The sequence below is a fragment of the Hypanus sabinus genome, chromosome 17 (assembly GCF_030144855.1).
Source record: "Hypanus sabinus isolate sHypSab1 chromosome 17, sHypSab1.hap1, whole genome shotgun sequence".
Taxonomy (NCBI): Eukaryota; Metazoa; Chordata; class Chondrichthyes; order Myliobatiformes; family Dasyatidae; genus Hypanus; species Hypanus sabinus.
This window is the reverse complement of record NC_082722.1, coordinates 59,493,712-59,506,003: the sequence shown is the minus strand read 5'-3', so window position 1 is coordinate 59,506,003 and position 12,292 is coordinate 59,493,712. Positions and strand designations below refer to the sequence as shown.

The window sequence follows — 12,292 nt, the reverse complement described above, 5'->3', positions numbered from 1 at the left end:
AATTGAGCATGTATATGTACAAAGGAGAGGATATCTAGTTCAGGTCACTTGGGAATTCCTCTGTTATTCCCTGGATTCCACGACGGTCTAGTTTAGATAGCGGGCAATGTGAGTTAACGCTTCGAAATTATGGAGACAAGTGACTTCACTGAACCCTACTATCAAGGGAAGCTCTGACTTTGGAACAAGCACCTACCCAAGAGAACATAAATTAGAAGTAACTTAAATTTACATCATGACTTTCGGTTTCCGAAAGTGACCCAAGTGCTGAAGAGTCAATGAAGGACTTTTGAAGTGCAGACACTGTTGTGATGTAGGAAATTGTGGCTGTCAGTGTGCATAGGGAAAAAAAACCCAGGAGAAGCAATGAGGTAAATGAGCAGCAGCATTGTCAACCCTGCTTAAAACCTGGGGTAAATTAAGATGGAGACTTAATTATCCTATTAAAGCAAGAGGGTGAGAATAGCTATTTGCATCTATAGCTCTCTTAGCAGCACTTGACACCTCTCATTCATTACTTCCTTCAGCATATTAATTAGTCTGTCCCTGACATCACATGGTATATCAACAAGCACATGTAACTCTTATACTCAACTCAGAAACGAACCACTTAGCCCATCATATCCATGCTGAGCTTTTTGTTCATCTACGCCCATCCATTTACCTGCACTAGGTCCATATCCTTCTATGCTTTGCCTGTATAAATGGAGTCATACAACACTACAGCACAGATACAGCCCCCAATCCCCGGCCCTCACCCCATCTAGTCCATGCCAAATTGCTAATCTGTCTAGTCCCATTGAGCTGACCTCCATACCCCTCACATCCATGTTAAATTTCTCTTAAACGTTGAAATCAAACTTGCATCCACTACTTTGGCTGGCAGTTCATCCCACACTCTGAGTGAAGAAGATCCCCCTCAGCTTTCTCTTACATAGTCACCCTACGTCCTTAATCTGTGTCTTTTAAATGGATAGATTGTATCTGCTGATTCCTGGCTGTGAGTTCCAGATATCAACCACTCTCTGTGTAAAAATACATTATCCTCAAAAGCCTTTAGACCTATGCCCTCTTGCTTTTGATACCCTTTACATGGGAAAAAGGTTCTGACTGTCAACCCTATCTACGCCTCTGATAATTTTAAATGCCTTTATATACCTGTTGCAGGAATTTGTCAAATGGTGCAAAATGAACTATTTCAAACTCAACATCAATAAGACAAAGGAGATGGTGAAGGACTTTAGGAAGACTAAGCCTGCACTGCTCCGTTACCATTGGTAGTGACGATATGGATGTGGTGAGGACCAACAAGTAGCTAGGGGTGCACCTGGATGACAGACTTGAGTGGAGCACCAACACAGAGGCTGTGTACACAAAGGGCCAGGTTGCCTCTACTTCCTGAGGAGTCTGAGGTCTTTTGGAGTATGCAAGCCTCTGCTTCACGCGTTCCACCAGTCTGTTGTCACCAGCACAGTCTTCTGTGTGGTGGTGTGCTGGGCCAATGGCATCAACATTGGTGATGCCAACAGGCTCAATTAACTGATAAGAAAGGCTGGCTCTGTTATGGGAGTCAAATTGGACGCATTGGAGGCTGTGATAGAACAAAAGACCCTACAGAAAATCCTGGCAATTCTGGACAATGTTTCTCATCCTCTGCATGCCCCTTGGCTGAACAATTTTATTAATAGAATAAGACAACTGTGCTGCTCCGAAGAGCGCTATATGAGATCATTCTTACCCTCGGCCATTAGGCTCTATAATCAGTCAACCAATAGCCAAGGAAGTGATGACCCCCTCCTGTTAGACTGTATGAAGTAACTTATTTTTTTATTCCTTCTTACTTCTCTTCTACGATTTGTATATCTGTCCACTTGTAATGCTACTGTGACACTGCAATTTCCTTAAAAATATGTAAAGATCAGTAAAGTATCTATCTACCTTATTAGGTCACCTTCCAGCTCCTTCATTCTGGGACAAAATAAACCCAGCCTATCTGATCTCTTCCCATAACTAAAGTCCTCCAATCCATACAACATTCTCGTGAGTCTCCACTTCACTCTGTGTAGTCCGATAGCCAGTGTTTTCTGAAGATCTTCCTCCATGTCACACCAAATATCCTCCTCTTCCTGCTTACAGCCAGCACAATACTCCTTGCCTCCCAGCACTTATTCCTTCACAATCATCCATTTGGAATGTGCACAGTACACAATCAATAATGTCCTCACTCATCTCTGTCTTCATTCTTCACTTCAATGGAGACTCCATTTACAGAGCGTAAAAAATAATAAAATGGACCATGCAGGTTGAAATAAAAACTTGGATCTTCATAAACAGAGAAGTTAATAATTAGAGAGCACAGACTTAAGGCTACGTTTTAAGATTAAAGAATTCCTTCTCATCTAAAAGAAGGCGGGTGTCTGGAATGTACTGCCTGAAGGGTGAATGGAGGGAAACGCCAACACAGTTAAGGGTAACAGAGCAAAAACCTGATAAGCTACAAGGATTCTGTTGGATATTGGCAATGTAGAATCCTGCAAGTCCGGTTCACTGGTTGATTGGAGAGGCTGATGGCAGGGGATCTGTGTGGCCTCACAGTTTTTGCACAGAACAGGTCCTCATGCGTCAGGGATGCTGCTGCAGCCACCAGGGGGGAGGACACCCATGGTAGTATGGTGCAGTGGGTGGGCACCCATGCTGAGTTGGGGACTGGCCCCTTTCACTGAAGCTGACCTCGCCCATCAGTGCTGTTCTCCAGTGTTCACTCGGCAGAAGGTAAGCCCAGTTGTGTTTGGCTGTGGCTGCACTAGCACGTGATAAGGACATATCAGGACTGCTGCGGGCCTGTTTTTGCAGAAACATGGCTCCAGGACATCATTGGATGCACCATCAATGACACAGTGACACTCAGGGACTTGAGCTATATCACTACTTTTCTGTGGCCGTTTTACTGCTCTCGTAACTATATGTGCTACAGCTTGTAACTTCACCTTTGGAGTTGAGCTATAGAACCACAACTATGACCTGGCATTTTTGTAGTGTGAACTGAACTCTCAAAATTGCAGCACAGTTGCAGCATGGCATGTGCAGGCCAAATCGAGAGGGTGTCCTCGGGCCCAAGAGCAGGGAATAAGCCAATGTTTGGCTGCTGGACACGACTTGGAGGCGATTTGAAGTAATGGAACTGAAGTAAGGCAAAGTCAAGGCAGTGGGGCCCAGTTCAGTTAGCTGCTCTGTAAGTTTTACTCATCTCTGTACTGAAATAAGGCTGTGGCCTGTAGCTAATGGGCTCCTGGATTGGCTGCAGTGATGACTAGCGTCATGGCTATGAACTCACTTTCATGAGTTTCAGTTCTGAATGCTATTTGCTTACTTTTAGTGTTTGCATGATTTTTTTTCCCTGCACATTGGGTGTTTGACAGTCTTTTTTTTAAGGTTTCTGCTGGGATTCTTGTTGCTGTCGGTAAGGAGATGAATCTCAAGGTTGAATATAGTATAAATGTACCATGAATTTGAACCTCTGAATTAATGTCAACACATTAATTTGTTTCTGAAACAAGGACAACAATGTGTTATCCTGTCTCACCAACAGGAACCATGACTGTAGAAAAATCTCCCTACTTTTGTATTCAAGTACCCTTGAAATAAACAATACTTCTTCGTTAATTTTCCTGTTAATGAGGATAATTTCACATTTCCTATGTTATGCTCCATTTGTCAGATCCTTGCTCACTCAACCAAGCCAGATCCCTTTCTCACCTCCTTAAGCCCACTTCACTTTTTATTTCCCTGTCCATCTTCAAGCCATCAACAAAATTCATCCATCATTTATGTAAATTGTAAAACACTGAGACACCAGCACTGATCCCTGAAACACACCGTTAGTTATACCCTGCCAACCAGAAAAAGCCATTTACATCTTTTCTCTGTTTCCTGTTCAGCAACTAATCTTCTTTCCACATTCATCTGTCTCAGAAAACTGCATCAGTTTAACAGTCCTAAATGTATAGAGAAATATCTTTGCAAAGCAAATTAATAAATCACTATCTTTAAATCACGGACTGCACTAGGTTGAGGGAGATTTTACATGTAATAGTTTCCCATGATCAAATTAGTGTAAATTTGAACACAACTTGGTTCTAGCTTGCTGATTGCAAGAAGAGTGATAGCTGTTTCCCTTTATTTAGAAATGATACTGAGGATACAGATGTGGATAATAGATTACGGACAATATTGGGCTAGCCTTAAGGAGGCAGGTATTCACATGTTTTGGAGATACAAGAGACTGGAGATGGAGGAATCTGGAGCAGAAAGCAATCTGCCAGAGGAACTCAACGGGTCAAGCTGCATCAGTGAGGGGAGAGGAAGTGTCAACAATCTGGGTCAAAACCCTGCATGAAACATTGACAATTCCTCTCCCTGCCACCATGGATGTTGTTCCACCTGCTTAGCTATTCCAGCAAATTGTTTGTTATTCAATACTTTAATATCTATCTATAGTAAGAGACCAAGTTAGAATCATAGCTTCATAGAAAAGTACAGTACAGAACCAGGCCCTTCGGCACACCTGGACCACAGTGAACCATCTAAACTGCCTCCTCTCACTGACCTGCACTGCGACCATAGCCCTCAATGTCCCTTCTATCCATGTACCTATCCAAATGTCTCTCTAACTCCCTTTCTGATTTGTAGACCACATTCTTACTACTGCTTGGATAACTCCCATCAGGGTCTCTTCACCCTTGCTGTTCTTTAGCTCTATCCATGATGATTCAACAGCTTCCAAACCTATCTCACCTCCTTCTAAGGATTTGGTTTCATTTTTTACAAACAGAGTGACAACACCCCCTCTGCCAGCCTGCCTGTCCTTTTCATATAATGTGTATCCTTGGACATTAAGCTCCCAGCTATAATCTTCTTTTAGCCATGATTCAGTGATGTCTACAACTACAGCTATTAAATAAAATTGAATTATCTCAGAGCAGGGGTGCTGTACCAGAGGGACATTAGGTCTGCTTGTATCTGTTGTTTCATGGAATTCTGGTTAACCCCATCCGTACAGGACGCAGTGATTCAAATTGACGGGTTCATTATATACTCTCAGGATAAGACTGTCAAGTCTCTCAAAAGCAGAGGTGGAGGTGTATGCCTCATGATCACATCCTCTTGGCGAACAAATGTAACAGTGATGGTTGATCATGGCTAGAATGAACTCCTGCTTCAGCAAGGACCTGGACCCACTGCAGTTTGCTATCGCCACATTAGCTCTATGGCAGATACACTCTTAATGGCTCTTCACATCACCTTAGATTACCTGGACAATACCAACACCTTTCGGGTAGATGGAGATCATCAGCCTGGGAAGGCAGTCCATCTAAGAGAGGGAAAACTCGGATTTCAAACCTCCACTGCCTTGCGGCCATATCCAATCATGGGAAAGGCTTCTGGAGTAAACCCTGAGGACAAATCCAGAGCTGGAGTCGCTAAGGCAGTCCGACGTTGTCTTCAGCCTCGTTCTGGCAACTCCTGCGACGACACCGGTGCCAAGCTGTATCGGCTCTTTCCCTTCCCTTGGACAACCTCGGTGGTGTGGAGAGGGAGACTTGCTGCATGGGGAACAGCTGGTCTTCCATACAACCTGGCCCAGGCCTGCACCCTGGAGTAGACTTTCCAGGCACAGATCCATGAGACTAACAGATGCCATACAAACACCTATGTCAGGATGTTGTTCATTGACTATAGCTCAGTGCTGAACAGGCAGCAATCCAGAAATTATTACCCTGCTTTCTACCTAGCTCCCTAAAATCTCTCTTAAATACCTCCTCACCTTGTCTACCTATGTCATTGGTACCAATATTTACCAATTGGCAATATATAATAAAAGCTGTGAATTACAGTTCATATATATATACACACACACACTCATATTTATGTTGTTTTCTTAAATTATAATGTTTTTATTATTCTAATAGCATAATATAAAAAAATGAAATTACTTCCACAGGTTCTGAACCACTGTGATTATCTGGGACACTGAAAGCAGTCTTCTGACACCAGGCTGTGTGGGATATATGATAAATATAGAGTGGGGGTGATTTGTGGGGGACAGTTCAGGGTACCATCACAAAAACTGTTCACTACTCATAAACCGTTCTGGAAAATATTTGCCATAACGTTGTTAAAAAGAAGTACTTCTGGATTAGATAGTGTGGAGTTGAGGCCAGGAGTAGACTGGATCAAACACAGACTCGCTGATTGTTACAGGCTAATTCTCTTTGTCTATTAATCCCCCAAGAACATTAACTTGTTATCTGTTACCTTATCTGGAGTTTCTCGATAATTTTCTTCATTTCAGATATCTAACATTTTACTTCAATGAATAATTACTAACAATCTTAAAATCTCCTAATTTAAAAAAAAATCATAGCCTAGTTTATAAAAATCTCCTTCACTGGCTTCTTTTAAAATAGAAATACTATACTAGCTTGAGAAAACATTGCCTGGTTGCACTGTGCATTTTATCAAGTTTTCAAAAATTGAAAATTAATTTTTATTTGGAATGGAGCATGATAACAATTATTTAATGTCACTTGGAAAATAAGCCAGGTACTTTTGGCCGTGACCCAGCCTTGCACCACAATTCATTTTTCCCATTGCAGACACACATTACATCACTCACTATGCAACGTGTCTTTTCAAACATTGCAGATTATCTTAATAGTGTTATCTTGGGGCATCAGTGTTTGGGAATTTCTCAGACAGTGTGGTCTTCACATCAGTCCTGAAATGAGTAATCTTCATGATAAATCATAGTGTACACCCATGTTAGAACCATTTGGATAACAGAAATTGCGTTAATAGAATTCACATTTATTTCCATGAAAACAGATATATAAATTAACAATTTGCTTTTACAGAATTTATGTGAAAAAATAAACACTAAAGAAGTATACAGGGAACTGAACTGGTTTACCAAGGACAAAAGTCACAGGCTGCCGGTTCATATCAGGAGGACACATAAGAGATTTGCTTTGAAAGCTGACAAAGCAAACTGTTCTATTGATACTTAAACCATATATTCGATCAAACATTGTAATGTCCATTTTAGTTACTTAAAACAACAACCCTTTCTTTTCTGCCTATAATACAAATAGAAATTCTTTACTTATTCATAGACTGCACACATGCAGATAGATTACTGCTGAGAGAAAATATTCCTCTCTAAAGGCATCCTATTTATAACATGGGATTCAATGGGGAAAATTAGGATTTAGCAATGGAAAATCACCATTTTATTGGAACACAACACCTCTATAGCGTGGGGAAACTGAACCACTGCTGCTAAGTTAACAAATTTCACATCACATGCTGATGACAATAAACCTGATTCTGATTTTGACATCCTGACATCCTTGGGCCAAGTCTACTCAAACTACCTTAAGCCTTGTCCCCAAACCTCACATCAGCAGATTGACTTTCTGAATGACCCGACTTCCATCCTATGCATGAATCATCTTAACTTCTGGCCCATTCCGACCTTAACCCCTGGCCTATTCTGACCTTAACTCCCTCCCCATGCTTGCTGTTGGTTCCCTTTCAATTGTATACCACACTCTCTGTTCTCCTGATCCAGCAGCTGCTGGTCCTTCCTCCTGCAGTCCTCCAATCTTCTCTAATTTCAGTCCAAACCACTGAGCCCCCCAGCCCCCATGAATCAAATGCTGGGCTCCTGCTTGCCCCCTTCTACTGCGACGCTAGACTCAGACTTGCTGGATCTGTACCAAATGGTACATTTTCAGCTTCTAAAATATGGGGCCTCCAGTCTGTTGAGCTTGAGGTGTTGGCATTCTGCAGTTTTATGCAGTAGGTCACTGACCAAACTGAGCATTTGCTTTAGTACAATTGTTTCCCATCTTTTTGAGAGTAGCGTAGCAGTTACATTGCATTACATTTTCCAGTGACATCTGTAAGATCAGGGTTCATTTCCACCCATTGAATGTAAGTGGGTGGAATTTCTACATTCTCTCCATGACCACATGGGTTTCCTCCAAGTGCTCTGATTTCCTCCCACATTCCAAAGACATACATGGTAGGGTTAGTAAGTTGTGGGCATGCTATCTGGTCGCAGGGGCATGGCAACACTTGTGGGCAACCCCCAGCACATTTCAGGTGGCATTGGGTGTCGACGCAAATGACGCATTTCGCTGCTTGTTCTGATGTTTCGGTGTACGTGTGACAAATAAAGCTAATCTTTAGCTTGATTTCCTTGGCCTTGTTTGAAGTATGTTTTTGAGCATGTGCGCAGCAAGGAACCTCAGCTGCCTTCAGTGCGTATCAGTGGATTAAGCAGAAAGCCTGTTCTTTTTCATAAACCTTTCAAATGTTCCTGTTATCTTTAACTGATTACCAGGGATGGTGTTTTAACAGACAAGTAATATTTGACTATTAATTTTAGTCATTTCTAGCAGGGTCTGATTAGTTGGGAGTAAAAATAATTTAAAAGCTCATAAGTTAAGGGAAAGCAGACATTGTTGTCACAGAAATATATGGAGTCCTTCAGCACACTGATGCAATTACCACAGTTAACATTTGCTCTGAATACTGCTAAGCAATTCAATTTTCAATCCATTAATTTACTGATAAAAAGTTACTCTTGAGACAGCTGCTTACCATAGATTTGGTGAACACAGGTGCATGGTCATTCTTGTCATCGATGATGATGGTTGCTGTCGCTGTGCCTGTCAATCCCACATCACTGCCCGCCATGTCTTTAGCTTCAACAATCAACTCGTATTTCAGTACTTCCAGGGTCTAGCAGAAAAGTAACAGGCATTAATATTAAGATATTGAAATACAAATAGAAAGTACTGGAATGTTGGGGCGCCACGGCAGCGTAGCGGTTCACGCGACGCTATTGCGGCTTGTGGCGTCGGAGTTCAGAGTTCAATCCCAGCGTCCTCTGTATGTATGGCCCTCCCGTGGAATGCATGGGTTTTCCCTGGGTGCCCAGGTTTCCGCCCATAGTCCAAGACGGACTGGATAGGTTAAATGGTCATTTGTAGACTGTTAGGGTTAAGTAGATGTTGCTGGGCAGTGTGGTTCATTGGGCTGGAAGGGTTGCTGGGTGGTGCAGTTCGAAGGGCAGGAAGGGCCTATTCTGCGCTTATCTCAATAAATAAATGAAACACATAGAAGGTAGGGCAGCAAATGTGGAGAAATAAATCAAGAGAAAATGTTTCAGGTAGGAACTGCTATCTGCATTGAACCTCTTGTTTAAGATTCACTTCTCTGAGATCACACTTAGTGTAAGTTAAAGGAAAATATATACTGTATGAACTTTTGGGGAGATATTTCACTTCATACTCAAAGTTTTACTTAAAAGTTGAGTGTTTAATGATAACCAAACAGCCTTTTCAGTCCTGAAGAAGGGTCTCAGCCCAAAACATCGCCTGTTTATTCATTTGCATAGATGTGGCCTGACCTGCCGAATTCCTGCTGTGTTAGAGTGTGTAGCCACTTTAGTAAGAGGGCACCAAGTACATCAGTTGCTGTATTGAGGGGGACATCGATATTTACAATGGACTAATGCTGTATCGTAGCTATGGCTGATGACAATTGTCTGAACCCACTTAAAGGTGTGTTATTTGACTCTTAGCTGCAATCAGAAATCTTAGAAAACAGAAGGGCCCTTACTACTGACAAAACTATTTGTGGGATTTGATTCTTAAAGGCTTCCACATTTAATCTAATTGCTATAAATGTCATGACCTCAAACAAGATACAGTAATAAAATGGGCTAAAAATACACAGCACTTCCAGCAGCAAATTCCTGGATTGAATGCAGGTAACACCAAACAGTGGAACAGTAACTCTTTAACAGTTAACATCATCATGAAGACATAAACAGCACTTTATATCCCAAGTTATTCTTCATATAAAGCAATGAACATATAAGGTCATAGAACATAGGTGGCAACTCTCAGTATTAGATTACTTGGCAAAGTCAAATTTCAAACATTTCTATTGATTATACTCAGATTTTTATTGAGTAAATAGTTTTATAGCTTGAGTTAAACAAAACTGGCAAATAAATGGGACTAGAGTAGTTTCACTCAATGGTCCACAGATCTTAACTAGGCTTTGCTTATTTGTGTTGAAACACAATTTTAAAATCTCCTTCAAGCGCGCAAATTTCTTTGAGCAATATACAAGTGATTTGGTTGACTCGTTTTCTGAAAGTGACACAGATCCATAAGGATAATACAAACTTGAGAACTATGGTAAACAAAGAGAAGGATCACAATAGACTCTTGGAATAAACTGAAAGGCTGGCTAAGTGAGCGGACAAGTGGTAATTGAAAGTTAGAACACAGAAGTAATGGACTCTCAAAGATTGGCAATATAGTCTAAGTGACAGAATCTAAAGGTGTGGAGGAATATAATAAAGTCAGAGCATATGTGCACAAATCCCTTAAAGTGACAGACCATGTTGCAAGAATGGTTAGTCTTTCAAATTAGATAAATAGAGAAATAAATCAGAATCAGGTTTAATATCACTGGCATACGTTGTGAAATTTACTAACTTTGCGGCAGCTGTGCAATACAATACATGATAATACAAAAAGAAAACTGTGAAAGAGGAGAAGAAACTATTCCTGAATCACTGAGTGTGAACCTTCATGCTTCTGTACCTCCTTCCTGATGGTGACAATGAGAAGATGGCATGTCCTGGGTGGTGGAGGTCCTTAATGATAGATGTCGCTTTTTTGATGCACCACTCCTTGAAGATATCTTGGATACTATGGAGGCTAGTGCCCATGATGGAGCTGACTAATTTTACAACTCTCTGCAGCTTACTTCTAACCTGTGCTGTAGTACCCCCCCCCCCCACCACCACCCATATATCAGACGGTGATGCAGCCAGTTAGAATGCATTCTATAGTACGTCTGTAGAAATTTGCAAGTGTTTTAGGTGACATACCAAATCTCCACAAACACCTAATGAAATATAACTGCTGTCTCGTTTTCATAGCTGCATCAATATGTTGGGATATATCTTCCCTCAGAGACATTGACACCCAGGAACTTGAAATTGTTCACTCAATCTATTTCTGATCCCTATATGAATACTGATATGTGTTCCCTCATCTTACCTTTCTTGAAGCACAAAAGCCAAGAAGTTACATTTAACCATGACAAAGAATTTGTTATGTGGCATTTGGAAAATTGCACCTCCCTTTGGAAATATTGTGAGAGAGGGCATAGAAAAGATTTTATGAGGATGACCCCAGAAATTATATTAAACCATTAGAAAGGGATGAGATAGGATCGGAAGATGCAGAGTTTCTATGGATTGAGTTAAGAAATGGCAAGGGTAAAAGGATCCTAATGGCAGTTGTATGCAGCCCTCCAGACAGCAGCCGAAATGTGGATTACAAATTACAGCAGGAGATAGAAAAGGTGTGTCAGAAAGACAATATCATGATAATCATTGGGGATTTTAACATGAAGGTAGATTGGGAAAACAGGTCAGTATTGGACCTAAAGAGAGAGAATTTGTAGAATGTCCAAGGGATAGCATTTTAGAACAGCTTGTTGTTGAGCCCACTAGGGGATCGGCTGTGTCAGACTGGATGTTGTGCAATGACCTGGAGATGATAAGAGAACTTAAGGTTAAGGGACCCTTAGGGAATAGTGATCACAATATGATCGAGTTCACTTTAAAATTCTAGAAGGAGAAACTAAATTCCAATGTGTCAGTAGTATTTCAGAGGAATAAAGGAAATTACAATGGCATGAGATGATAACTGGCCAAGGTTGACTGGAAAGGGACACTGCCAGGAAGGACAGCAGAGCAGCAGTGGCTAGAGTTTCTGTGAAAAATGAGAGAAATGCAAGACAGATATATTTCAAAGAAGAAGAAATTTTTGAATGGAAGAAGGACACTACAGTGGCTGACAAATGAAGTCAGAACCAAAGTATAAGCAAAAGAGAGGACATACAAGGAAGTCAGAGCTAGTGGGGAGAAAGAGGATTGGGAAACTTTTAAAAACTTGCGGAAGGAAACTAAGAAGATCATTATGAAGGAAAAGATGAATTATGAAAGGAAGCTGGTGACTAATATCAAAGAAGATACTAAAAGTTTTTTAAGTATATAAACTGTAAAAGAGAGTTGAGGGTAGATGTAGGACCGAGAGAAAATAAAGCTGGGGATATTGTAATGAGAGATGCAGAGATGGCAGAGAAACTGAATGCACATCACATCAGCAGTATACCAGATATTGAAGAATGTCGG

At 41.1% G+C, this 12,292-nt stretch overlaps 1 protein-coding gene across 1 annotated transcript in view; it reads right to left on the bottom strand.

Annotated features, from left to right (window-relative positions):
* Positions 1-12,292, bottom strand: part of cdh13 (cadherin 13, H-cadherin (heart)) — a 1,114,907-nt gene that overhangs the window by 154,674 nt on the left and 947,941 nt on the right. The window contains exon 8 of the mRNA XM_059993490.1: positions 8,668-8,808. Within this exon, the coding sequence (XP_059849473.1) occupies positions 8,668-8,808 (141 nt within the window). The remainder of the gene's footprint in view (positions 1-8,667; positions 8,809-12,292) is intronic.